Here is a 26,808-nt window from a genome sequence, read left to right as displayed (position 1 = left end):
GTGGCTCAAAGTGGGAGAGTATTAGCCTTGAGTGAAAGAGCTCAGATTGATGCCTTGGAATCAAGACAGCAATTGTAAGGAGCTAGCCACCCTGGGAGGCACAAATGGCCCCATCCCTCTCCTCCTTCCCTGTCATTTGTCTCTGACGGGGTTCTGATCACCTACATGGCTGCCCATCAGGCCTCTGTTCGGGACCCATCACTTAATTGCCCTGCTGTGTAAGCCTGGCCTGGTGAACTGCTCTCTCCCAGCTTCTTTCACACCTCAGTCCCCAGTGGCTGAGCTTGGGTAAAGGTGAGTTGAGTTATTGCCCATAGACCATTTAGCCTGGTGCCAGGCAGGGAACCGTGAGCTGTGGAATGAACATTATGTGCACATGGGCACGCACTCTCCCCCACCACCAGTGATTTTCCAGATCTCAGAAGGTCACCCTGAACTAACACCTCCCGGAAAGGGGGAACCCACAGGTGTTTTCTGGGGTGGACAGGTGACCCCCTCCCCCATGCCAGGGCCCCTGCAGTCACCATACTGAACCTAAGAGAAAAAAAAAAAAAAAAAACCACAGCATGAAATTCCTTTACTTGAGCCTCCCCTTTGGAGGGAAAGCCGGAAACAGAAGGCCAGGGTTTTTTTGTTTTTGTTTTTGTTTTTGTTTTTGTTTTTTAAACAATGGTGTCATTAGTCAAGTAGTGATGTCAGCCCTGTCTGTACACCCCAGGCCCCACCAACACCCTGGGGTCCATCCAGGGTGGCACCAGGAGGGCCGGGGTGGTGGGGGAGAGAGTGTGAAGTGAGGGGAGGAACTGGAGGAGGGGATTGGGAGGTGGGGTGGGGGAGGGAAATGGCATCACCAATGTAGAAAGTCCCGGAGCAGTTTCCACAAGTTGGTGATCCAGAGATCGGCCCCCAGCTCCTGCAGGTACTGGAGCTCGGGGGTGAGCATGCGCCGGCAGAGCTGCCGGTGCTGCCGGCCGATGGTCTTCTTGAGGTTGTAGCCCAGGATGGACTTGACGCCCAGGGGCTGCCAGGGTTGCATGGCGGCGTCCTGGATGGCGGTGGCGTCGACGGGGCGGCCTCCGTCGATGCAGATGCGGCGCAGGCGCTCGTTGGCGCGGCGCAGGGCGGCCACCTCGCGGGCCATGCGCTGGCGCCCGAAGCCATCCACGCGGCGCCAGAAGCTGTGGTTGAAATGGCGGTAGAGGAGCGCGTCGAGGCCGTTCCAGGCCGTGGCGCGCTGGTAGAGGGAGCCCGAGAGCCGGGGCACGGCCGATCGGCGGCGGGCGTTGAGCTTGAAGTAGAGCACGTCCTCCAGGCGCCAGCACAGCAGGTCCTTGAGCAGCACCAGCGACTCGTCGAAGTATTCCTGCAGCAGCACCAGGTGGAAGCGGCGCTCCAGCTGCGCCAGCAGCTCGGGCACGCGCGCGCTGCCCGCCTCCAGCCCGCTGTCCAGGCCCAGGTCGAAGGCCAGCAGGTTGCGCAGGTAATGCGCGTTGATGGCGGCGGGGTCGTAGTAGCGATCGGGATCCCGCAGGAAGGAGGTCAGCTTATCCGGGCCCGGCAGCGTCCAGGTGAGCGGCACCACCGCCCCGAAGTAATGGAAGGAGGACTCGAAGAGGCGCGCGGGGTCGCGCAGCACCGTGATGAAGGTGGCGTCGGGCGGCACCAGCGCGCGCACCTCGTCGTACTGGAAGCGCATGTGGTTGGCGATGATGTTAAAGCAAGCCCCCGGCTCGTAACCCCGCACCAGGTCCCGCGCGAACCAGCCCGGGTAACCGAAATCGTTGCGCCCCTTGGGGAAGGCGAAGCGCAGCCCGTGCTTCTCCCCGAAGCGGAACAGGATGTTGAGCAGGGTGCTGCTGCCGGTCTTGTGCGTCTTCAGGAACACGATGTTGTGCTGGGGCGCGCACCCCGCCGCCGCCGACGCGTTGCCGGCCGCTGCCTTGGCCGGGGGGTCGGCAGGAGCTGGGGAACAGGAGATCGCGGTGGTGTCCGGGGTCCTGTGGGGAGGACAGAGGGAGGGAGGGATGGTCAGCCCGGACCAGGCTGTGCTGGGGACCTGGAGTACCCAGCCCTCCCCTCTGTTTGTGTGTGTGAGAGACAGACAGACAGACAGTCCTGGGGCTTGAACTCAGGGCCTGTCCCTAAGCTTCTCCCCTTCCTCCCCACCTCAAGTCTAGCTGCTCTACCCCTGGAGCCACAGCTCCACTTCCAGCTTTTGTTTTTGGTGCATAGTTGGAGTTTAGAATCTCACAGATTTTCCTGCTGGGTTAGCTTCCAATGGTGATCCTCAGATCTCAGCCTCCTGAGTACCTAGGATTACGGGTGCCCAGCCAGATGGGATTTTGTGTCAGCCTGGCCCAGGCTGTTCTGGGGACCCGGAAGACCCCACCCTCTGGGTTCTGTATCTCCAGGCCGTATTTGTTAGCTGGCAGTGGTGGCAGGGACGCTAGTATTGTGGCTTCCCTGGCTGTATTTCAGGCCTGAGCCTGAGATTTGGCCTCTTGGGCCTCAGTGTCCTGATCTGTGGAATGGGGAGGTGCAGGTATTGGGTTGAGTTTGAGCTGAGCTGAGGAGCTGGGCTTTTATTTAATTCTCCACGTCCACAGTCATATTTAGTTTCAGGTAGTATTCATTTGAGGCATGTGAGGTGTTTGGCATGGTGGGGCAGCTCTGTAATGCCAGCTCCCAGAGGTGAAGGAAGGAAGAGCTGCATAAGGCCACTTGGGCAAAAATGTGAGAGCCTTTGTAAAAACAAACAGAAAAGCGGAATGTGCTAACTCAAGTGATCTGTTGAAAAAAGCTTACTACCTTGAGTTTTAAACTATGGTATTTCCAAAAATTTTTTAATTAAAAAAACAAAAAGAAATTTATGCATTACCTGAATTGGGAAATGGGAACCCTTCTGCACAACACCTTAGTAACAACAATAAAATTATATTAAAAAAAATAAATGAAGTTAGTATATAAAGTGGAAGTGGTTATAAGTGCAATTTTCTAGGCCCCAAATGCTTGGTTAATTTCCTCTAATAGAAAACTAAATTCTTCTACTATCTAAGGGCACAGGGCTGCACTGAGGGCTCCTGTTCTGACTGGGCTGGCTTTGAACTGCAATCCTCAAGTGGTGAGAATTGATCTAGGTTCACACACACGTCCCAACTTGAATTCAGGCTTAGGTGCCAGCTGAGTGCTTGGCCTGCGCGTGCGCAGCAGTCTCTGATGATCATATTCTGAGTCTGGGTCACAGACAGCATGGTGTGCATCTATGCCCACTTCACAAATGAGCAGACTGAGGCCCAGATCACCTGCCCCAAGAAGGGAACTGTCTGTTGGCCAAACATGGTATAGAGTGGCTGTCTAGGAGGCAGTTTCCATCATCTGAAAAGTAGTTGTGAACCCCATCATGGCAACCCCCTCCTCCCACCCTACCGCCACCCCCCCCCCCCGTACCACTCACGTGGAAGCCTGGCTAGCATGCAGTGGGGGGACCATGTAGGAGTAGAGCAGCAGGAGGAAGCTGGTGAACAAGGCTCCTAGCACCAGCCCCTTGGCCATAGACTCCCAGCGTTTCTTCTTTGGCTGAGGCATCTCAGACGCCTAGAGGGTACAGCACAGAGCACAGAATGAGTTAGGCGTGGACCTAGAGGCTCCCCAAGGTTGCACCTGCCTAGCCTCAGTGCCCAGAAAGGGCTGTCTGGAAGACAGATGGACAAACACATGGACAGATACAGGGACAGAGATGCAGAGGAGACAGTGGACACAACTCAGAGGAGGGGAAATGAGGTGGGAGAAGGTTGAGGGATGGTTCTCAGAAGGTTTAGTTGGTGGGCTGGGAAGGTGGCTCAGTGGTAGAGCGCTTGCCTTACATGCCTGAGGCCCTGGGTTCGATTCCCCAGCACCACATAAGCAAAAAGAAAACCCGGAAGTGGCGCTGTGGCTCAAGTAGTAGAGCGCTAGCCTTGAGCTGAAGAGCTGAGGGACAGCGCCCAGGCCCAGAGTTCAGGCCCCACGACCGGACCCAAAAAAAAAAAAAAAAAAGAAAGTTTAGTTGGTTAGTGTGGACACATGCATTCACTGTCTTATTTTTTATTTTATTCTCACAGTACTGGAGTTTAATCTCAAGACCATATGCTTAATACCTTTTGAACAACATCTCCAGTCTCTAACGCCATTGCCTTTTTTTGGGGGGTGGGGGTGGGGGTGCTGGTCCAGGACCTGGATGTTGTTCCTGAGTTTCTTTTGCTCAAAGCTAGCACTCTACCACTTGAGCCACAGCACCACTTCCAGCTTTTTCTGAGTAGTTTATTAAAGTCTCACAGACTTTTCTGATTGGGCTGGCTTCGAACCATGACTCTCAGATCTCAGCCTCCTGAGAGTAACCACAGGCATGTGCCACCAGCACCTGGCACCACTACCTGTTTTTCTTTTTTTCCTTCCCTAATACCAGGCTTGAATTCAGAGCCTCACATTCTCACTCGGCTCCCTGACCCCTCAAAGTTCTGCTCAGGGTTACCACTTGAACCACAGCTCCACTTCCTGCTTTTTGCTGGTTAACTGGAGATAAAAGTCTCATGGACTTTCCTGCCCAGACTGGCTTTGAACCCCAATCCTTACATCTTAGCCTCTGGAGTAGCTAGGACTATAGGTGTGAGCCAACAGTGCCCAGCTAACAAAAATATTTTTAAGAATATCTCAGTTACTATTATCAAGGTACCATTAAATATACATGGAGGCCTATTCCTAGAGTTATTTTTATTTGTTAAAAAAAAAACCTGGGCTTTGCATTGTACTCTTGTAATTCTGGTACTTAGGAGGGAGAAATCAGGAGGATCAAGGTTTAAGACTAGCTTAAGTAAAAAGTTCAGGAGAGGCCAGGCACCAAAGGCTCACTCATGCCTGTAATCCTAGCTACTCAGGAGACTGAGATCCAGACCTGAAGACCCACTTTGAACCCAGCCCTGGCAGGAAAGTCTGTGATACTCTTATCTTAACCACCAGAAAACCAGAAGTGGCATTGTAGCTCAAAATGGTAGAGCACTAGCCTTGAGTGCAAAAGCTCAGGGACAGAGCCCAGGCCCTGAGTTCGAGCCCCATGACTGACAAAAAAAAATTTCAGGAGACCTCAACTAATAAAAAGGTGGATGGGAGCTGGGCACCAGTGGGTCACACCTTTAATCCTACCTACTAAGAAGCCTGAGATATGAGGGATGTGGTTCAAAGGCAATCTGGACAGACAGATCTTCATGGCTCTTATCTCAATTAAGCAGTAAAAAGCTGAAAGTGGAAGTGTGGTTCATGTGGAAAAGCTCCAGCCATGAGTAAAAATGATGAGTACGAAAACAAGATCCTGAGTTCTAGTCCCAGTATTGGCACAAAACCTCAACAACAAAGCTAGGTGCAGTGGCCTGAGTTGGTTTTACTAGCTGTATGAGATTTGGAAATAATCTTGCAAAACATTTTTTTGCCAGGCTGGCTGTGGCATAAAGTCAAAATTCTATTTGAAAAATAAGTAAAAGATCAGGGTGTGTGGCTCAAGTGGTAAATCCAGAGCTCAAATCTTGTTATCACTGAAAGAGAAAAGCAAACTGGTAACACACTATGAAATACTGGCTTGCCTAACATGTGCAAAGACCTGGGTTCAATTCCTTTCTCTGAAAAGAGAGAGAGAGAGACAGAGACAGAGACAGAGAAAGAGACAGACCGAGTCAGAGATAGGGAAGACAGAGACAGAAAAGTTCTAGAACAATATGCATCGCTCCCCCCAGCTCATATACATATGTAGGTAAAGACATAGAAAGGCTGAGACAAAAAGAAGTTTCAGATTTTGGAACACTTTGGATTTAAGATTTTTTTTTTGATTAGGAAAACAGCTTTTCACTAGTACTATCCTCTGCCTTGCTAGCCATTTTCTATTTTTTAAATTTATTTTTATTATTTATTACTTGTTTATTTTTGCAGTGGTAGGACTAGAACCCAGGGTCTCGGGGATGCTAGGAAAGCACTCTATCACTGAGCCCTACACCAGCCCCAGTTTTCTAAATCATACATTTTTTTTTATAATGGTTGCTTTATTTATTTTTATGCCAGCCCTGGGGCTTGAACTCAGCATTTGGGTGCTGTTCCTGAGTCAGGGCTAATGTTCTACTATTTGAGTCATAGCTCCAATTCTGGCTTCTTTTGGTGGTTAATTGAAAATAAGAGTCTCTTGGTCCTAGCTACGCAGGAGAATGAGATATGAGGATGACAGTTTGAAGCCAACTCAGGCAGGAAAGTCCATGAGACTCTTATCTCCAATAACTACTCAAAAAGAGGCTCAGGGACAGTGCCCAGGCCCAGAGTTCAAGCCCTACGATCGGCAAAAAAAAAAAAAAAAAAAAAAAGAAAGAAAAAAAAAGAAAAAGAAAAGAAAAAGAAAGAAAGAAAGAAAAAATACAAACAACCACCTTCTGGCCCAGCAACACACAGTATTTAGTGTGTGTGTGTGTGTGTGTGTTGTGTGTGCGGCGCGCTCATTTTCCTGTTGCCGCACTGAGGATTGAACCCAAGGTCTCCTGCATGCTAGGTAAACCCCTCAGGAGCCTCTGGACATAGAGGTCAGAGGAGGTAACTAACTGGTAGCTGAGGCTGGGCTGCTGACTATGGACAGGGAGCAACTGCCAAACACAAACCCGGCCCCAGGCCCTGCCCCTGTCAGCCAGCCCCGGTGCCCCAGAGACCCAGCAAGAAGCAGAGCTGCAGCCCAGAAGACTGAGTAGAGTCCTGGGCCTCAGTTTCTCTGAGTGTAAAATGGGGGAGGGATTAAGATTCCTGTGGCTGACCTTCCTCCAAGGGCCCATCCTGCCCTCCGCAGCTCCCCTCACTCACCAAGGATTTCCAGTGGAAATCACGGGTGGAGGAGCTACAGCAGGGGGCAGACCAGCACGTCATCTGCCAATCAGATGTCACCTGGCCCCGCCCAGGGCAGGCCCCGCCCCCACAGCCCCCTTCCACTCACCCGCCCAACCACTCACCCACTCCAGCCTCCAAGCCTCAGCCAGTGTGAAAACCTCCGAGTACACCTTTCTTTCTCTTTTTTCTTTCTTTCCTTCCTTTCTTTTTCTTTCCTTTCTTTCTTCCTTTTTTTTTGGTGCCAGTGCTAGGGTTTGAACTCAAGATGCCTTGGACTTTTGCTCAGCTCACTTGCTCACAGTTGGTGCTCTGCCACTTGCGTTAAGATTTTCCGTCCAGCATCTTGCTAGTGGTTAACTGGAAATGAAGTCCTCTCACAAATTTTTCTTCCCTAGGCTCATTTCGGACCTCAGTCTTCTGGATCTCAGCCTCCTGAGTAGCTAGGATTACAGCTGTGAGCCACCAGCACTCAGCCAGAGACAGAACTTTGAGGCTACAGTCTTATGTTTAAACCCTATTTCTTTTTTTTTTTTTTTGGTCCGGTCATGGGTCCTGAACTCTGGGCCTGGGTGCTGTCCCTCAGCTCTTCAGCTCAAGGCTAGCGCTCTACCTCTTGAGCCACAGCGCCACTTCCAGGTTTTTTTCTTTTTGCTTATGTGGTGCTGAGGAATCGAACCCAGGGGGCTCATGCATGCAAGGCAAGCACTCTACCACTGAGCCACCTTCCCAGCCCCTAAACCCTATTTCTTTTTTTTTTTTTTTTTATTGTAAAGATACTATACAGAGGGTTACAGTTACATGAGTGAGGTAATGAGTACACTTCCTCTTGAACATTGTTACCCCCTCCATTGTTTTCCCCCTACCATCCCCTCCCTCCCTCCCTTCCCCGAGGTTCTTTTTTTATTATTATTATGATTAAGTGATTACATAATTTCCCGAATTTCACAGTATTGTGGAATAATGATGCTCATTTAAAGTCACAAGTTCATTCTAACTTTCCTGGAGCAAATTGTCTATCACAGTCTGTAACATATAACGGTGTTCACATGTTATACACCATATATGTGATCAGCAGCATGGGGATATTTAGTAGTGGTTCAACCAGATGAGTGGGAGTTCTTTGTTTCTTAAGTCCTGTTAGTTTTGTCATATCACCTAACATTTTGGATTTAGCATCCATTTATCAGGGAGACCATGTACCGTTTGTCTCTTCGTTCTTGGCTTACCTCGCTCAACATGATTCCTTCTAGCTCCATCCATTTCCCTGCAAATGCCATTATTTTGTCATTTCTAATGGCTGCATAATATTCCATTGTGTATAGATACCACAATTTTTGGATCCATTCATCTGTGGTGGGGCATCTGGGTTAAACCCTATTTCTGAAGGCAGGCATTGATCATACATATCCATAATCCCAGTGCTTAAAAGGCTGAGGCAGGAGGAGGATGGGATACATGGTAAGATTTGGCCTCAAAAACAAATAAAGCCAGGCACTGATGTGTCAAAACTGCCATTAATCCTACTTACACAGGAGGCTGAGGATAGCAGTTCAAAGCCAGCCCGGGCAGAAAAATACCAGCCAAAAGTGGAAAGTGGGGTTGAGCGACACTCATACGGTAGAGTGGCAGCCTTGAGTAGAAAAAGTCAAACAACAGTTCTAGGCCCTGAGTTCAAGCCTCAGTACAGGTACAATACATGCATGCATATGTCCATATTGAGCAAGTTAATTCCAGCTTCCTTCCTTCCTTCCTTTTTTTTTAACCTTATTGTATGTCCTAGGCATACAGTGTACCCCTCTCTGTACCTCAATCATTCCTCCAAAATAATAACACCGACTTTCCCCTTCTCACAGGAACATGCCTGGCACAAGGCTGGCACACAGCAGATATCTGCCCAACATGGCCTGCCATCCTCTATCACCAATACCATACTTGCTGCCATTATTACTGACCTCTCAAGGTCCCAGCATTGGTCCTATCTCAAGCCAAAAGTCCAGGAATCATCTCAGCACAGTCCGAATCTCAAGGTCTCCAGATGGAGAGACAGAGAGGCAGGGAGACAGGAAGGCTGAGCCTCAGAGAGGACAAGGGCATGTTCAAAGTCACAGCACAGCAGCTGCAGAGACAGGACTAGAACTTGGGTCTCCTGCCTCCTCTGTCCATAGTGGAGACAAAGGAATACCCTCAGGACAGACCGTTCCTTTGTCAGCACCCCACTCCCCTCCACCCACTCTGGGCACACAGGACTCCTTCAGTGAAGGTAAAGTAGCAGTAAGTCTTTATCCTCAGATAGCGAAGATCCTCAGGGGCTGAGGGAGAAGTGGGTCCACCGTCACTGCCATTCCCAATATCCAGCACTCAAGGACACCCAGCCCAGGATGTTAATAGTAGCCCTTTGGGCCCACAGCGTCCCCATCACACACCTGCTCCCCCCAAGCAAGGACACAGGGGACTCACTCACCTTGGGCAATGACTGCCACCCCTTGCCTTTCCCAGACTGAACCATGTCGCTTCCACAGCCAGGCTTCTGTGCAGTCACCTAGAGACAGGACTGCTCCAATGACACTGGCGGCAGGCCGGCCAGGTCCCTCCCACAGCAGCCGTGAAGGTGCATGCGAGCTCCCCCGGGGAGCACCCCAGAACCCCGCCAGGGGGTGATTTGGCCTCTGACCTTCTCTTGTACACCAACAGCCTTGGACAGAGCCCACCCCACCCCTTCCATATCTCTCTCGCATACTCTCTCTCTCTCTCTCCCTCTCTCTTTCTCCTTCTCTTTCTTTCTCTCTCTCAAACTGATCTGTTTTCATACCCATCACTCTCACAATCTGAGAGCTCCTTGGAATAGCACCCCTTATAATCTGGCTTGTGCCAGCTTCAAGAAGTGTTTAGTAAATAAATAAATATTTAGAGGGAGGGAGGATGTTCCTTTATCAGTCATTTTTAAAATTATATATATTTTTAACTTTAAGTAGTTGTACAAAGGTGTTACCACTCAACAAACCCATTTAAAAGTATAAAGTGTCTTGATTGATGTCACCTTTCCTCTAATACTCTATAAGACAGTGATTCCAAACTAAGTGCTTTCTCTTCTCTCTCTCTCTCTCTCTCTCTCTCTCTCTCTCTCTCTCTCTCTCTCTCTCTCTCTCTCTCTCTCTCTCTCTCTCTCTCTCTCTGCCTCCCTCCCTCCTCCAGTAGCCAGGCAGCTCTTTTATGCAAAAGATTCAGCAAAGTTCTAGGCGTCCTTGCGTCAAGGACACAACAACTGCAAAGCCCTGCAGAGTGCCCAGGACAGGATCCCCAGTCTCCTGTCAGTGCCTGGCCAGCCCCAACTCTCCCTTCATGCACCAAGTCCCCCACTCCCCTCCCACCCCCCCAGCACAACTCCTCAGGGGAAGAAACAGAGCACAGAAAAATCAAAGTCATTCCATGAGTGAAAAACACACCAAGCCAGTCCCAGTGCAGATCTGCCAGACTTTGGGATTTAAGAGGCGATCAAGGTGCCAGGTGCAGCCCACATTTGCAGGGAGAACCAAGACAAGCTGGGCACACCGGGGCCTGGGAGGCTTTCCTAGAGCACAGTAATTATCTCTTGTCTTTACATAAGCAAAGGAGGGGTGCAGGATTGAAAGATGATTAAAATTAGAGCTATGTCCATTTTACAATATGCTAACTGCTAATTTTGCTTCTGTAAACCTGCTTACGCAAACACTGACCCTTCCCCTCCCAGAAATAAGTTAAAAATTTTTAGAGACCAGATACCGGCCTTAGGACAAGGTCTGTGGTTAAAGATAAAACAACAAAGAGTATGCTCTTCTAAATTCCTGTTTGGAAATTCCCCATAGGGACCCAAGATAAGGACCATCTGGAGAGTCCAGCAAACTAGGTCAGATGTCAACCAATCCCAAACCTGTAACTATGTGAACTCCCCTCCAGAATAACCTCCCCCTAGAGACCCAACCAGTTTATGATGAGTGTTACAAGACTTCCTGCGCAACAAAATGATTGCTGGCATATATGATGATTTTTAAATTGAGCCAATCCCAGGGCGCCCGGTGTCTTATGCTAATCCTGTGGTTTTTTGCCTTTAAAAGTGCCTGTAACCGCTGCTCGGGGCTCCCTGTCTGCCCTGGACAGAGAGTCTGTTTGCACAAACGCCAAATAAACTCCTCTTGCTTGTTGCATCTGCTGGATTGGAGTCTTGGTTCCTGGGGTGCCCTCCCATTGAAGAAAGTATCCCAGTGAGTCTAGGGTCTTTCAGTTGGGGGCTCGTCCGGGATACGGCCCCCCAGACCCAAATTCCAAGGCCAGTTGGAGGTAAGACAGAGCTCTAACGTTTCGTGTCTTTCGTGTTTGTCGTTTTCGTTTTATGTTCTGGGATCCAAATCTGTATTTGGACTAGAGGGAAAAACAGACATGCCCAGTATCCTAGTCCCGCCCTGGAGCCCTGCTCCAGGGTCGTCTGAATCTGTATTTGGGCCAGAGGGAAAAGCAGACGTGGCCAGTACCCTGGTCCCGCCCTGGAGTCCTGCTCCAGGGTCGTCTGGAGGAAGGAGGAGATCCGAGTGTCTCTCTGTTCTGGGGAGGTTAGGCACTGCCGGCCACTCCCATCTGTAGTATCTTTCCTCATCGGTACTCACTCGGGCACCACGTGGCGTTTGTCTAGTCTCGTCTGATTCTGTTTAGCGTTGATCATCTTTGTTGTCTGTCTTGTGGCCGTTAAAAAATATGGGACAACAACTAACAACCCCCTTAAGCCTGACTTTAGATCACTGGAAAGAAGTCTCAGCCCAGGCCCACAACCTATCGTTGGAAGCCCAGAAAAAGAAGTGGATTACTTTCTGTTCCTCCGAATGGCCCACTCTTAATGTGGGGTGGCCTAAGGAGGGCTCTTTCAATCTTGACGTTCTTTTACAGGTGAAGGCTCGAGTTTTCCAGCCCGGCCCTCACGGACACCCTGATCAGGTCCCCTATATAGTTACTTGGGAAAATCTTGCCCAAGACCCCCCCCAAGTGGATTAAGCCTTTTTTCTCCCATTCGCCCGTTTCCCTTCCAGCCCTTCCACCCTCTCCCACTCCCCTTGTTCCCCTTCCCCCTCCCTTATCCTCATCCTCCCTTTACCCCCTAAAGGAATTGTCTGAGTTTAGAACGAAGGACTCTTCCCCCTCCTCTTCGACTCCCCCTGTTCTGTCTGATAACCAGACGGACTTATTATTGCTAGATTCCCCACAAATGCCAGATCCTCCACCGCCTTATCCCCAGCCTGCTCCAGTAGAAGAACAAGGAGGGCCACAAGGGGGCTCCCTTACCCCACCTGTTCCCTCCCCCGACTCCACTGAGCCAGAGGCGGGGCCACAGGTGCCATCAGCGCCTAGGGCGCCCTGGCCACCTCCCGGCAGTCTGCGCCTCCATCGCGATTGGGGCAGAGAGAGCAAGGGGTCTGGACAGCCCATGCCTTTCCTCTCCGGACAGTGGCCGGCCAAGTTCAGTATTGGCCTTTTTCTGCTTCAGACTTATATAATTGGAAAACCCATAACCCACCCTTTTCCCAAGACCCTCAAGCCCTGACGGGCTTGATTAAATCCATCTTGCTAACCCACCAGCCCACCTGGGACGACTGTCAGCAGCTCTTACAGGCCCTCCTTACTACAGAGGGATGGCAGCGAGTGTTCCTAGAGGCTCGCAAAAATGTTCCAGGAGAAGATGGCAGACCGACGCAGTTGCCTAATGAGATCGATGAAGTGCTCCCATTGACCCACCCTAACTGGGACTTCAACACTGTTGCTGGTAGGGAGCGGCTCCATCTTTATCACCAGGTTCTGTTGGCGGGTCTCAAAGGGGCGGAAGGCGCCCCACCAATTTGGCCAAGGTACGTGCAATAATACAGGGAGCTGAGGAGACTCCGGCAGGATTTTTAGAAAGGCTAATGGAAGGATATCGTATGTATATGCCCTTTGACCCTTCTGCTGCAGAGAGACAGTCCGATGTTATCATGTCCTTTATCGGACAATCAGCCCCAGATATTCAGACTAAGTTACAGCAGTTGGAGGGGCTTCAGGAGTATACTTTGCAGGATTTGGTCAAGGAAGCAGAGAAAAGTTTTACTAAGAGAGAAACCCAGGAAGAAAAAGAAGAAAGATTATGTAAGTTGCAGGAGGATAGAGAGGACAAGCGAGACAAGAAACGTACCAAAGAGTTAAGTAAGATCTTGGCCACCGTAGTGCGACAGCCAGAAGAGACAGAGGCTAGGTTAGATAGAAACCTGGGGGATGGAAAGAAACCTCTGGTGAGCCGTGACCAGTGTGCATACTGCAGGGAAACAGGACACTGGGTCAGGAACTGCCCAAAGAAAAGGGGGCAGATAAGAGGACCCCAAAGACCAGCACAAGTATTGTCCCTACAGGATGAAGATTAGGACAGTCAGGGCCAGGAGCCACCCCCCCAGCCCCGGGTAACCCTTCAAGTGGGGGGGCCAACCAGTAACTTTCCTAGTTGACACTGGTGCACAATACTCGGTGCTAACCCAATCAGGAGGTCCCCTGAGTTCTAAGACATCCCTGGTGCAGGGGGCCACAGGAGGAAAACTGTACCGGTGGCCTATTTTTCAAAAAAAAAAAAAAACAAAAACTGGACAGTGTGGCGGCTGGATGGCCCCCATGTCTTCGTATCATTGCAGCTGTGGCCGTGTTGGTAAAAGACTCTGATAAGCTAACCTTGGGGCAGCCCTTAACGGTGACGGCCCCCCATGCCATAGAGACAGTTATTCATCAGCCCCCTGACTGTTGGCTTTCAAATGCTCGGATCACCCATTACCAAACAATGCTGTTAAATCCCGACCGAATTCAGTTCGGGGCCGCGCTCTCTCTCAACCCAGCAACTCTACTTCTGGACTCAGACCCCCACCTCTCCATCAAACATGATTGTCATCAAATCTTGGCAGAAGTGCACAGGACCCATGAGGACTTAACCGGCCAACCCCTACCAGATGCTGAAAACACCTGGTATACGGACGGGAGCAGTTTCCTACATAACGGTGAGCGGAAAGCGGGAGCAGCAGTAGTGGATGGGACTACAGTCATCTGGGCATCGGCTCTAGAGCCTGGAACTTCAGCGCAGAGGGCCGAACTCATCGCCCTGACGCAGGCGTTGACCAAGGCCCAAGGGAAAAAAGTTAACATTTATACAGACAGCCGGTATGCATTTGCTACGCGCATGTCCATGGAGAGATTTATCGGAGGCAAGGCCTGTTGACCTCAGCGGGAAAGGACATTAAAAACAAAAAAAGAGATCCTAGACCTCCTACAAGCCCTCTTCCTACCTAAGAAGGTGAGCATCATCCATTGTCTGGGTCACCAAGTGGGAAAAGACCCTGTAGTGGTAAAAAACAGGATGGCAGATAAAACTGCTAAGACGGTGGCCTTGCAAAACCAAACCCTTGCCTTGGCCACAACCCGAGAACGACAGCCAAGCTAACAGCCTCTATTCCAGTATTCAGATCAGGACCTAAAAATGGCCAAAAAGCTAAAGACAACCTTTAATAACTCGGCCGGGACTTGGGAATATAAAAATAGGACTATGTCGCCCCGAAAGGATGCAAGGAGGCTGGTCACCTACCTGCACAGGTGGACCCACTTGGGTTACAAAAAGCTGGAGACTCTTTTACAGAGAGAGGAGCAGTTTCATTACATTCCAGATCTATCGGGCATAATTAAACAGGTTATAGACTCTTGTGTTCCCTGCACCAAGGTTAATGCAGGCCGATTCCAAGCACCCGCTGGGGTCAGAATAAGAGGAGAATGACCCGGCACCAATTGGGAAGTCGATTTCACCGAAATCAGGCCTGGCAAGTATGGAGCTAAATATCTCCTAGTCTTTGTAGATACCTTCGCCGGCTGGACAAAAGCATTCCCCACAAAACAAGAGACTGCACAAGTAGTAGTTAAAAAGATTCTAAAAGAGATTTTTCCTCGATTCAGGCTCCCTAAGGTAATAGGGTCAGATAATGGCCCTGCTTTCGTCTCCCAGGTAAGTCAGATGGTGGCCAAGTTATTGGGGATAGATTAAATATTACATTGTGCTTATAGACCCCCAAAGTTTAGGACAGGTAGAGCGGATGAATAGAACAATCAAAGAGACCCTAACTAAATTAGCCCTAGAAACTGGCACTAAAGACTGGGTCCAACTCCTTCCCATGGCCCTGTTTAGAGCTCAAAATACTCCAGCAAGCCATGGACTGACCCCCCTATAAAATCCTATATATCCCCTCCCATAGCGGACTTCCTTGACCCGGCCATTGATTCTTTTGCAAATACCCAACGTTTACAGGCACGGCTGCGAGCTCTGCAACTCATCCAGAGGCAGGTGTGAAAACCCTTGGCCGCTGCCTACAGTGCGGGGAGCTTCACCGTTCCACACCCTTTCCAGATTGGCGACGAGGTGTACCTGAGGAAGCACCAATCCAAGACCCTCGAGCCACAGTAAAAAGGTCCGTACACTGTGCTGCTGACCACACCCACTGCGCTAAAGGTAGACGGGATTGCCCCCTGAATCCAGGCCTCCCACGTCAAGCGTGCACCGCCTGGAGACGAAAAGGACCCCGCAGAGCCATTCCAAAATGGAAGGTGCAGTGCACTCAAAACCCTCTCAAGATAAGACTCATAAAAACGGTTTAATATTCCTTGTTGCTATAATCTTAAAAACAGCAGAGGGACAAAAAGTCCACCCCCTGGTGGGCACAAACTCACACTCTCCCTATAACCAGACTTGGCAAGTGATAAATAAACAAGGGGGCGTCATATGGTCTGTCTCTAACATAGCCCCCCTCTGGACATGGTGGCCCGACCTCACACCAAGCTTCTACATACCTGTTTCTAATCGGGGTGATGCCTTACATGGAGAGGCTGTCAACCAAGGCTACCCTGTCTATGCCCGACCCGGCAACCACCGGGACCCCTCTCTCACATACAAATGTGGAGGAGAAAAAATTATTTTTGTACAGCCTGGGGGTGTAAAACCAGTGGGGACACCTACTGGAATCCTTCCTCCTCTTGGGACTATATTACAGTCAAAAGGGCCAGTAGGACAACAAAAGGTATCAGATATACCTGGGGGCACAAAGTTGGCCCTCCATATGATGAAGGAAATGGAAAGTGCGCCGACTCAGGGTGTTACCGGTGGTGCGTAAAGCTTACTATAAAGTTTACCACCAAGGGACAGAGGCCTAACTTGGGCTGGGTGACTGGATTCACCTGGGGAATCAGGCTGTGCACAAACTATTGGGGCTACGATGATGGCGGGCTTGTGGTGATCCGCCTCCAGGTGCAGAGTGCAGGTCCCAGTCTCCTAGGACCCAACCCTACCCTGGAAAAGAGGCCCCTTTCCATAAACCAAACGCCCAACCACACCCACCCACAAGTCACCCCTAACCCAAGTCTGCCTCTAACGCCCCCTTTATACAATTTAAACGAGGGAGCCTATTCTGCCCTCAACTCTATCAAAAGTGACCTCACCTGGTCCTGTTGGCTCTGCCTTTCTGAGACCCCCCCTTATTATGAAGGCACAGCTTACAATGGTACCTACAACTATTCTGACTCATGCCCTTGGGGACGACAGGGTACCAAGCTGACTCTAGCTGAGGTATCAGGACAAGGACTATGTCTTGGCACTCCTCCCCCCAAAAAGAGCCAGCTCTGTGCTCACACAAAAAAGGTTCCGGTCATTACCGACAAATACCTGACACCCATGGACGGGGGGATGGTGGGCGTGTAACACCGGATTAACCCCGTGCGTCTCACCAATGTTGATAAACCAGACTGGTTTCTGTGTTCTAGTACACCTCTATCCTCGGGTCATATACCATGACTCCCGATCCTTTGAAGAGTTGGCAGAAGGCCTGACCCACCGATACAAAAGGGAGTCCCTGTATCCTTCACAGCGCTCCCTAGACACGTATTGAATACTACAGCTAAAAGTGGCACAGGGCAGGCAGAGCTCCTAGTGTCATAATAATCACAATCGGGATATGCCATGGAATTTTATTTTTTCCAACCCTCACTGGGCCTTTCTGCCTCCTGAGCTGAGCTAGTTTATAGACAGCTTTACAGGGGTGAGTCAGGGCAGGACAGACACCAAACAGCAGGACTGTGCTTTGGAGCCACGTGTGTGTCCTCGTAGTCTCAGATCTCTTTCTTTGGTCCCGTTTACCGCAGAGGGGTGGGGATGGCACTCAGGCTCTGCAGGGTCATGGGCAGAGTGGACCAGCGAATGAGGTCTACTGTGTTTGGCTGTCCCTCTCCCCCATTCCCTGTGTGTGTGTGTGTGTGTGTGTGTGTGTGTGTGTGTGTGTGTGTATGTGTGTGTGTGTGTGTGTATGTGTGTGTGTGTGTGTGTGTGTGTGTGTGTGTGATAAAAAGCAGTACAGGCTCACTGAAAAAACCACAAAACTCAGAAAACAGAAAAGGAGCATAGAAGCATAACCTGTAACCCCAGCTACTTGAAAGAGCTTCATGAGTTCAAGACTAGCCAGGTCAAAGGTATGGAATTCCTACTTAAAAAGGGTTGGAGGATGATGGGCAGGGACAGAGGGGAAAATTGGAGGAAAGCAAACAAAGGGGTGACACTGTCCCAAAAAGAAATGTACTCATTATCTGACCTATGAAATGATAACCCCTCTGTACAACATCTTAGTAAGAACAACAAAATAGTATATGTATATAAATATTATATGTATATAATATATATATATATATATATATATGTTTTGGTTGGTCATGGGGCTTGAACTCTGGGATTGGGCACTGTCCCCTGTGCTCTTCAGTTCAAGGCGAGTGCTCTACCACTTGAGCTACAGCGCCACTTCCAGTTTTCTAGTGGTTTATTGGAGATAAGAGTCTCACAGACTTTCCTGCCCGGGCTGGCTTTGAACCGCAATCCTCAGATCTCAGCCTCCTGAGTAGCTAGGATTATAGGCATGAATCACCAGCGCCCAGCTTATATATATAATATTTTAAGGGCTGTGGGAAAGGCAGGCATATGTGGCACGTGCTTGAAATTCTAGCTACTTAAGAGATTGAGATCCAGAGGATTACAGTTCAAGGCCAGCATGGGTAGAAAAGTCTGAGAAACTCCATCTCTAAAACAACTAGCAGGCAGGCACTGGTGGCTCACGTCTATAATCTTCGCTACTCAGGAGACTGAGATCTAAGGATCACAGTTCAAAGCTAGCCTGGGCACGAAAATCTGTGGACTCTTATCTCTAAATGAATAACAGAAAACTGGAAGTGGTGTTGTGGCTCAAGTGGTAAAGTGCTAGCTAGCCTTGAGCTAAAGAGCTCAGGGACAGTGCCCAGAGTTTGAGACTCATGATCCATAAAAAAAAAAAAAAAAAAAAAAAAAACCAGACCAGGCAGGAAAGTCTGTAGTACTCTTTATCTCCAATAAACCATCAAAAAGCCAGAAATGGAGCTGCATATCAAGTAGTTAAAGCACTAGCCTTGAGGGGAAAAAGTTAATAATAGTGTATTTATTTTTTATTTTTTATTTGGTCAGTTGTGGGGGCTGAACTCTGAGCCTTGGCACCGTCCCTTAGCTCTTTCTTTCTTTCTTTCTTTCTTTATTGTCGGTCATGGGGCTTGAACTCTGGGCCTGAGTGTTATCCCTCAGCTCTTCAGCTCAAGGCTAGTGCTCTACCACTTGAGCCAGTGCCACTTGCTGCTTTTTTCTGCTTATTTGGTGCTGAGGAATCAAACCCAGGGCCTCATGCATGCAAGGCAAGCACTCTACCACCGAGCCACCTTCCCAGGCCCAATAATAGGGTTTTATAGCTATATTATAAAATTATTATATTAAAATGTTTATATTTATATTGTTATATTAAAGATACAATAATGAATATTAATAAAATCTAAAAAATAAAAAACATTAGAAAAGTTGAGAGTCTAAGGGTGTAAGATGTTAATAGAATAAATTTTTGGGGGGGGGGTCTGGTTGTGGGGCCTGATCTCTGGGCCTGGGCGCTGTCCCTCAGATCTTCACCTCAAGGCTAGCACTCTACCACTTGAGCCACAGTGCCACTTCTGGCTTTTTTCTTTTTGCTTATGTGGTGCTGAGGAATCGAACCCAGGGCCTCATGCATGTAAGGCAAGCGCTCTACCACTGAACCACCTTCCCAGCCCTCATAGAATGTCTAAAGAACAGTGGGAAGCCAGCCACTGATGATGGCTCACACTTGTCATCCTAACTACTCAGGAGGCTGAGGTCTGAGGATTACAGTTTGAAGCCAGCCTGGCAGAAAAGTCTATGGTACTCTTATCCTCAATAAACCACCGAAAAAACAAACAAACAAAAAAACTACTAGAACTGTGGCTGAAATAGAGTGCTAGCCTTGAGCACAAAAGCTCAGTCCATGAGTTTAAGCCCCAATACTGGCACCAAAAACCAAAGCAAAAATGAGCCAGGCACCAGTGGCTCACACTTGTCATCCTAGCTACTCAGGAGGCTGAGATCTGATCTCCAAATAACCACCAGAAAACTGGAAGTGGCACTGTGGCTCAAGTAGTAGAGTGCTAGCCTTGAGCTGAAGAGCTGAGGGACAGCACCCAGGCTCAGAGTTCAGCCCCACAACCAACAAAACAACAACAAAAAATGAAAAGAGAAGAAAAAGACAAGGCAGGTTGGGCACTGTAGGCACAAAGGTAGAAATGAGAGTCACAGGAACAGCTGCAGTCAACAAGGAAATATGAGGAAGGAAAAGAAGACTGCACTTGTAAGCACAGGGTAGGATGGAGTCCCCCACGCACAGGAAAAACAGGGACTTGAAGCCACCAGCTGCGTCACATTCTGTACAATCATTGGTCTGCCAAGAACTATCCCTGACTGCTGCATCCACAGGACAGGCATAGCATTCACAGAAAGGAACAGAACTCTCGAAGAGAAGGCAGGGGAGGAAGGTGTCCCTGGGAGAATCATGGCGACATCTGGAAGAGGTTGAAAGAGTACAGCAGCAAGAGAAGCTAGGCCGTGGTGGCTCATACCTGTATTCCTTACTACTTGTGAGACTGAGAGTGTGAGGATCACAGTTCTAGACCAACCTGGGCAAAATGTTTTTGAGATTTCACAATCTCAATAGTAAGGAGCTTGCCTAGAATTCCTGCTAGGGGAAGAAGTGGAAGGTGGAACACAAAGATTTTCTAGCCAGGCACTGGTGGCTCATGTCTGTAATCCTAGCCACTCAGGAGGCTGAGTACCAGAGGATCATCGTCTGAAGCCAGTCTAGGCAAACAAATCTTAAAAAAGAAAAGGAAAAATTAGCCAGTAAAAAGCTGGATTGAGCTGGGCACCTGTGGCTCACGCCTGTAATCCTAGCTACTCAGGAGGCTGAGATATGAGGATTGTGGTTCAAAGTCCGCCCAGGCAGGAAAGTCCATGAGACTCTTATCTACAATTAACTGCCAGAAAACCAGGAGTGGTGCTGTGGCTCAAGCGGTAGAGTGCTCGCCTTGAGCTGAAGAGCTGAGGGACAGCCCCAGGCCCAGAGTTCAAGACCCATATCAACAAAAAAAGCTGAATTGAGGGTATGGCTCACACAAGTGATAGAGTGTCTGCTTAGCAAGCAAACTGAACAAACCTTGAGTTCAAATGTCAATACTGGCAAATAAACAAAATATAAAAGGCAAGGCTCAGCTAGGCCCCAGTGGCTCACACCTGTAATCCTAGCTACTCAGGAAGATGAGATTTGATTTGGTTCAAAGCCAGCCTGGGCAGGAAAGTCCATGAGACCAGAAAACTTGAAGTGGCACAGAACCTCACGTGGTAGAGCACTAGCCTTGAGCTGAAGAGCTCAGGGACAGTGCCCAGGCCCAGAGTTCAAGCCCCACGACTGACAAAAAAAAGAAAATATAAAAAGGCAAGGCTCCCTACTATGCTTAAAGGGCAAATTTATAAGGTGTCGGTTCTTAGGGAACAAGTCCCAAGAAGATATCTAGCTGGGCACTGGTGGACTAGTGGCTCACATCTGTAATCTTAGTTACTCAGGAGGCTGAGATCTAGAGAACCAGTTTGAAGCCAGCCAAAGAAGAAAAGTCCGCAAATTCTACCTCCAAATAACCAGCCAAAAGCAGGGCTGGGGGCTTTTCCCAAGTGGTAGAGTGTCAGTTGTGAGCAAGCAAGCTGAGTAAGAGGCCCTGAGTTCAAGGTCCAGTACCCACACACAAAAAATGATACACACTTCCCTGGGGAATAGGGCCATTTACTAACAACATATTCTGATTACATATAGAGAGAATATGACTATTCAATACATAGTATGCAATTAATATCAACATCTAACCATTCTGTCATTAGTAATTACATAATTATTATAATACTTATTATAATATTTATTATAATACTTATTATATATACTTAATTATTATAATTAAGAATAATTATAAAGTCAACAATTATATAACTGCACATCTACCATAATAAATATTACAGAAGAAAGTGCTATGGAAAATTCTGGATTCTTCTGGGAGAAATACGCATGTAATTGAAAGCTATTTCCATTTTGAAAGGTCCAGGCTGGCTAGAGAAGGAAGAGCTAACTAAGGTCACATTCTGAGCTGCCTGTGCTCAGCTGAGGGTGCAGTTGGGAGAGGCTGTGACTAGCAAGGTTCTGGAAGCTTCCTCACGCTGTGTTCCTCTGGCCCTTGGGCTGGAGGCGTGGATGGCACGCGGTGCGAAGCCCGGCTGCTAAGAAAGCAAAGTTCACTCATGCATCCAAGGCACTTTTGAGTCTGGGAGTGCCACCTACCTCTGCTGCTTCAAAGGCAGCCACACGCCCACCATCTCCGTAAACCCTGCCAGGGTCAGCTGCTGCTGACCCCATAGGACATGTGAGGGATGGGGGAACTGAAGTCCAGGAAACTGTGGAGGAGGGACTGAATGGCAAAGCCAAAGCCAGAACTTGGGAGGAAGCTCAGAACTCTTTCTGCTACATGGTCTTGTTGGACAAAATCATTCCTTTCCTTCCTCACGTCCCCCTCCCCCCCTTCTTTTTTCAATATTGGAATCTGAACTCAGGGCTTTGTCTTTGCTAGGCAGTTTTTCTGCTGCTGGAGTCATGCCTCAAACCCTTTGTTGTTCTGGTGAGTTCTGAGATTAAAATTTCACTTTCTACTTGGCCAGTTAGGACTTACTTGATCACCGTATTTATATTTCTCACTGAAGCTAGGATGACAGACATGTATGCCACACCAACTTTTTCTTTCTTTCTTTCTTTTGGGTTGGTCATGGGGCTTGAGCTCAGGGCCTAAGCATTGTCTTTGAGCTTTTTTGTTCAAGGATAGTACTCTACCACTTTGAGCCACAGTTCCACTTCCAGTTTTTGAGTGGTTAATTGGAGATGAGTCTCAGGGGTCTTTTTTGCCTGACTTTGAATGGCTATTCTGAGATCTCAGACTCCTGAGTAGCTAGGATTACAGGTGTGTGCCACTGGCACCTGGCAATACCAACTTTTTCTACTGAGGTAGGATCTCATAACTGTGTGTGTGTGTGTGTGTGTGTGTGTGTGTGTGTGTGTGTGTGTGTGTGTGTGTGTGTGTGTGTGTGTGTGTGTGTATACCAGTCCTGGGGCTTGAACTCAGGGTCTGAGCACAAGGCTATTGCTCTATCACTTGAGCCACAGCTTCATCTCCAGTTTTGGTAGTTAACTGAAGATAGAGTCTCACAGATTTTCCTGCCTGGAGCTAGCTTTTCTCCTTTTTTTTTTTGCCCATCCTGGGGCTTGAACTCAGAGCCTTGGTTCTATCCCTGAACTTCTTTTGCTCAAGGCTAGCACTCTACCACTTGAGCCACACTGCCATTTCTGACTTTTCCTGTTTATGTTGTACTGAGGAATCAAATGTAGAGCTTCATGCATGCTAGGCAAGCACTCTACCACTAAGTCACATTTCCAGCTTTGAACCACCATTCTCATATCTCAGCCTGTTGAGTAGCTAGGATTATAGGTGTGAGCCAACAAATCTTTGGCTTCCCACTGTTCTTTAGACATTCTGCAAACATCTCATACCCTTAGACTCTCAATTTTTTTAATTTAAAAACTTTTAGCTATTTATTATTATTATTAGTAGTAGTAGTAGTAGTAATCTTCCCCTTAAGGCTACCAACTCTACCACTAAAGCCACTCCCTCAACTTCTGGCTTTTTGCTAATTAATTGGAGATAAAAGTCTTTTGGCTTTGTCTGCCCAAACTAGTTTTGAACCATGATCCTCAGATCTCAACCTCTTGAGTAGCTAGGATTATAGGCGTGAACCATTGGCACCTGACCATAGTCCTTCTAGATGTCACCTGGCAAGGGAAGCAAAAGCCTGCATGGCCACTCTCCCCATCAAGGACCCATAGCTCCCATGTGTCCCCCACCCTCATATTCTACACCAGACAACACAAATGCATCGTCAGGATGGCCTTGCCCAGGATGTCAGGCTCTCCTTCTCTGTGCCCCAGAGTTGGCATGTGGGAAAGCAGGTGTCTGACTCCTGGGGATACTCCCTCCCACCATCCCTCCCCTGCCCATTCTAGTAGTCTCCCACTCTAGTGATTTGGGGCTCTCTGCTCCATCCTTCTCTGGCTGGAGCCCCGTCTGGCTCCTAGTGTAAGGTGGGTTCATCCATATTCCTCACCTAGTCAAAGTAAAGCAAGCCTTTCACAAGGCTGTGCCACACCCAGAATTCCATGTATGCATCATTCTCCCAGGTTAATCATTGCCTCCTTCACCAGGCAGCACACACACACACACACACAGGGCCTCGGAGGCCAGCAGGAGGGGCTGGAGGGGACACACTCCTCCCTTGCTTGGTGACAAGAAGACACAGATCTCTGTAAGGGATGCAGGAAAAGCAGGCCTTCTTTGTCCCCACGAGCTTCCTTTAAGGCAGGGGATGAAGCAGCAGCAGCCCGAGGTGGCAGCTGGGAACAGGGCTCTGTTGTCTCTGCTCCCAGGGGAAGAGCTTGCCACCCCCCAAGTGTCAGGCAGAGCTGGGAGCCAGGGAAGCAAAGGGGAGGGGGTCTTGAACTGGGGAGTTAGGGGCAGCCCAAGTAGATCTAAAAATGCTGATGAGACCCCAGTGGGGCAGAAATGGCCTGGATAGAGCTGGGGTTTCTGGGGTGGAGGCTCAGAGGAGATGCCTGTGATTTGGAGTCAGTTCAGCCACTTCTGAACTATAGGATCTTAGACAAATCCTCTATGTCCCTGGCCTCAGTTTCTCCCCCTAGATAAAAGGGAGACGTAGCAATATTCCCTGCAGGGTAAGGTGAAGAGTAGCTTTGGGGCTGCACTGGTCCAGGCTTACCTTCCTGGGCTTCCAGAAAGGCCTGGAATAAGCCTCACCGCCCCGCCCCCCCCCCCCCCCCCCCCCCAGGCCTCAGGTAGAAGTTGAACCATCCACTTCCAGAACCATCCACTCCGGTCACCTCTTTCCTCTCAAGGATTTCCATAGGACCTGTCACCATGGCAACTTGGGGATCAGATGACAGTCTGCTTCCCTCTCTCCCTCCCTCCCTCTAGTGTAGGTTACAGCAGCCAGATGTGTGTGTGTGTGTGTGTGTGTGTGTGTGAGAGAGAGAGAGAGAGAGAGAGAGAGAGAGAGAGAGAGAGAGAGAGGACCCTTGCTGCTGGGGGGGGGGGAGAGAGAGAGAGAGAGAGAGAGAGAGAGAGAGGGAGGGAGAGAGAGAGAGAGAGAGAGGACCCTTGCTGCTCCGGGCAGCTGGGAAGGGACCACAGTCGCATCCTGTGGTGTTACCAGAATGCTAGGCTGGCACCGAGCAGAGCAAGTGGACCAAACTCAGAAGCCCTTGGCTGGGCACTGGTTTAGGCTGGAATCTGTGGGATTTTCATGGGAACTGTGGAATTTCAAGGAGTCTCTCCTCGGTGACCTTCCCTCTCCCCCTTGCCCCCACTTGCAGGACAAGCATCAGGACCTTCTCTGAGCAGCCGGCTTTGCTGGGTACCCTGGTTCCCAGTCTCTGCTAGGACAGCCCCGTCTGGGGAAGGTAGGGGGAGATCCTGCCCCTCCTCCTCCTCCTCCAGTCGGCCTCGGGGAACCGCTTCAGAGAGGATTAATTATTAATGAACTCACAGAGCCTGCCCAGCCCAGTAATCAGACTTTTTGCCAGCCCCACCCATCCCACCTTTTAGGGATTGGGGACCAGGGTGTGTGGGTGGGGACCCCAGGATCTAAGTGAGCACCCACCTGAGCCACCAGGGCCCCCGGCCCCGGGAGTAGCGAAGTGCGCCCCCATCCCCTTCCGCGGACACGCGTGTGGTCTCAGTTTGGTGACAGGAGCTAAGTGGGCGGGGCCCTCCGGGAGTAGACTGAGGCAGGGCACACGGGTGGGTGCCGGACCCGGGACGTACCTTGGCCCGGTCCTCCTGGGCTTCAGCGTGGCTGACTCGGCCTGGGCCGCCCCCACCGGGGCCCTGCGCTCCGCCAGGCCTGGTCCATACCCCGGCCCTGCCGGCCAGCCGCCCGCCCCGCAGCGCCTGCTGCTGCCCGCTGCGCCCGCTCCTGGCCAGGTGCGGCCACGAGCCTGGCCCGGCCCCCGCCCCCCCCCAGGCGGTGCCCCGGCCAATGGGCGCCCCGGGCCCAGCCCCCTCCCCGCCCCATCCCGGCCTCAGCGCGTCTGCCGGGGAGGCACAGTAGCCGCATTCAGAGACCCTGGGCACTGCACAGCGCCCCCGCCGCCTGCCCAACAAGGCCCGTTTGTCTGGGACCCGCCAAGGGGACCATTGTCCTGTAGCAAGTCCTTGGGCCCAGCCGGGGTTGGGAGGGGGCACAAGGGTGGAGCTGGGGGAAGGAGCCCCAGATCTGGTTGTGGGGAGTATTGGAGCTTCCTGGGGAAGGATGGCAGGTGGGCGCAGGGGTGGGAGACATCAGTATCACCGAACCCAAGTGAGAGGTTCAGCCTCAAAGGGGCCTTGAAGGGGACTTGGAGGTCTCAACTGCCCACTCCTGTCCAAAGTGCCCACCAGTGTCGAGGGCAGGGCCACTGTATGTGGGTGACGCATTTAGGTCCCCATCTTCCTTTCCTTCACCAAGGATGGGGCCTACTGCTCACCAAATCAGGAATTCTCAGGTGTGTTGTGGGCAGCTCAAAACCAACTGGCCACCAGTAGAGCAAAGGCCCATGTCTGAGCCCTCACTGCCCCTGCCATTTCTGCACAACTCTGGAAGGAGGAAAATTCCACATCAACATAGCCGCCAGGCATTTTTCTGTATCTGATGGTCCAGGTCCTGATCTTGTGGCCCAGGGATATACCCAAACCCAGGCAGTGCAGGCCTGACTCTTGCCCTGGGGTTGTAAGCAGTGGTTCCGTTCTCTCTGTTCCTGACTCCAGACAGCCCCCCTCCAGTACCACCACAGCTATGGACATGCCAGAATGGGTGCCACGCAGTCCGCTCACAGCTGGTGGCAGCTGGGTTGTCTGCTCCCTGAGCCTGCCAAGCTGTCTTCCTCCTGCAGCCTTCCCCACCTAGGGAGCCAGCATGTAACAGGCAGAGGCTGGCGCTCAGGTGCATAGATTGAGGAAAGGTAGGGCCACTAAGCCCAATCTCCCCAGCCCAGCCCTACTCTAACTGCACTCAGCTCAGAAGTCCCCTCGCCAAGGGTCCCATGAGCTCCATGGAGGATGTGCCCACAAAGGAAAGTATTCCTGCCCTCCCACTCCCACTCCGTTAGGCACTGGCTTTTCCTTCCAGCCACCATCACAGCTGGGGTAGAACACCTACTGGGTGACACTCACAGTGAATCTTCCCTCCACAGTCCTTCAGGGGACGGTACCAGCCCTAACCTTTGAGCTAGGATCTCTGTGGAGGCAGGTCCACAAGGAAGTTCTAGGCTGGAATGTGAATGGCTCAGGGCAGCTGTGGGGTCCAAGCTGAGTCTCTGT

The 26,808-nt window shown here is 50.2% G+C and overlaps 1 protein-coding gene and 1 long non-coding RNA gene across 5 annotated transcripts; one reads left to right on the top strand and one right to left on the bottom strand.

The window, feature by feature from the left end:
• Positions 1-565: 565 nt before the first annotated feature.
• On the bottom strand, positions 566-25,354 carry Gal3st1 (galactose-3-O-sulfotransferase 1). 4 transcript variants are annotated; one of them, XM_069994536.1, is made up of 4 exons: positions 9,347-9,390; positions 8,838-8,959; positions 3,455-3,594; positions 566-1,997 (listed from the first exon to the last, which is right to left on the bottom strand). In XM_069994536.1, exons 3-4 carry the CDS (start codon positions 3,583-3,585, stop codon positions 848-850), a joined length of 1,281 nt encoding a protein of 426 aa, XP_069850637.1. In that variant the 5' UTR covers positions 3,586-3,594; positions 8,838-8,959; positions 9,347-9,390; the 3' UTR covers positions 566-847. The 4 variants fall into 4 exon arrangements, with proteins under 4 accessions (XP_069850637.1, XP_069850636.1, XP_069850638.1 ...); XM_069994535.1 differs by lacking the exons at positions 8,838-8,959; positions 9,347-9,390 and adding an exon at positions 25,276-25,354; XM_069994537.1 differs by lacking the exons at positions 8,838-8,959; positions 9,347-9,390 and adding an exon at positions 25,112-25,215.
• On the top strand, positions 10,893-15,815 carry LOC138808373 (uncharacterized). The gene is made up of 3 exons (XR_011366458.1): positions 10,893-11,199; positions 12,536-14,209; positions 15,209-15,815. It is a non-coding gene; the product is annotated as an uncharacterized lncRNA (long non-coding RNA).
• Positions 25,355-26,808: the final 1,454 nt, after the last annotated feature.

Source organism: Dipodomys merriami, unplaced genomic scaffold (assembly GCF_024711535.1).
Source record: "Dipodomys merriami isolate MVZ:Mamm:240054 unplaced genomic scaffold, mDipMer1.0.p SCAF_45, whole genome shotgun sequence".
Lineage (NCBI taxonomy): Eukaryota > Metazoa > Chordata > Mammalia > Rodentia > Heteromyidae > Dipodomys > Dipodomys merriami.
Note: the sequence above shows the minus strand (reverse complement) of the source record. Positions and strands in the feature narration are given on the sequence as shown.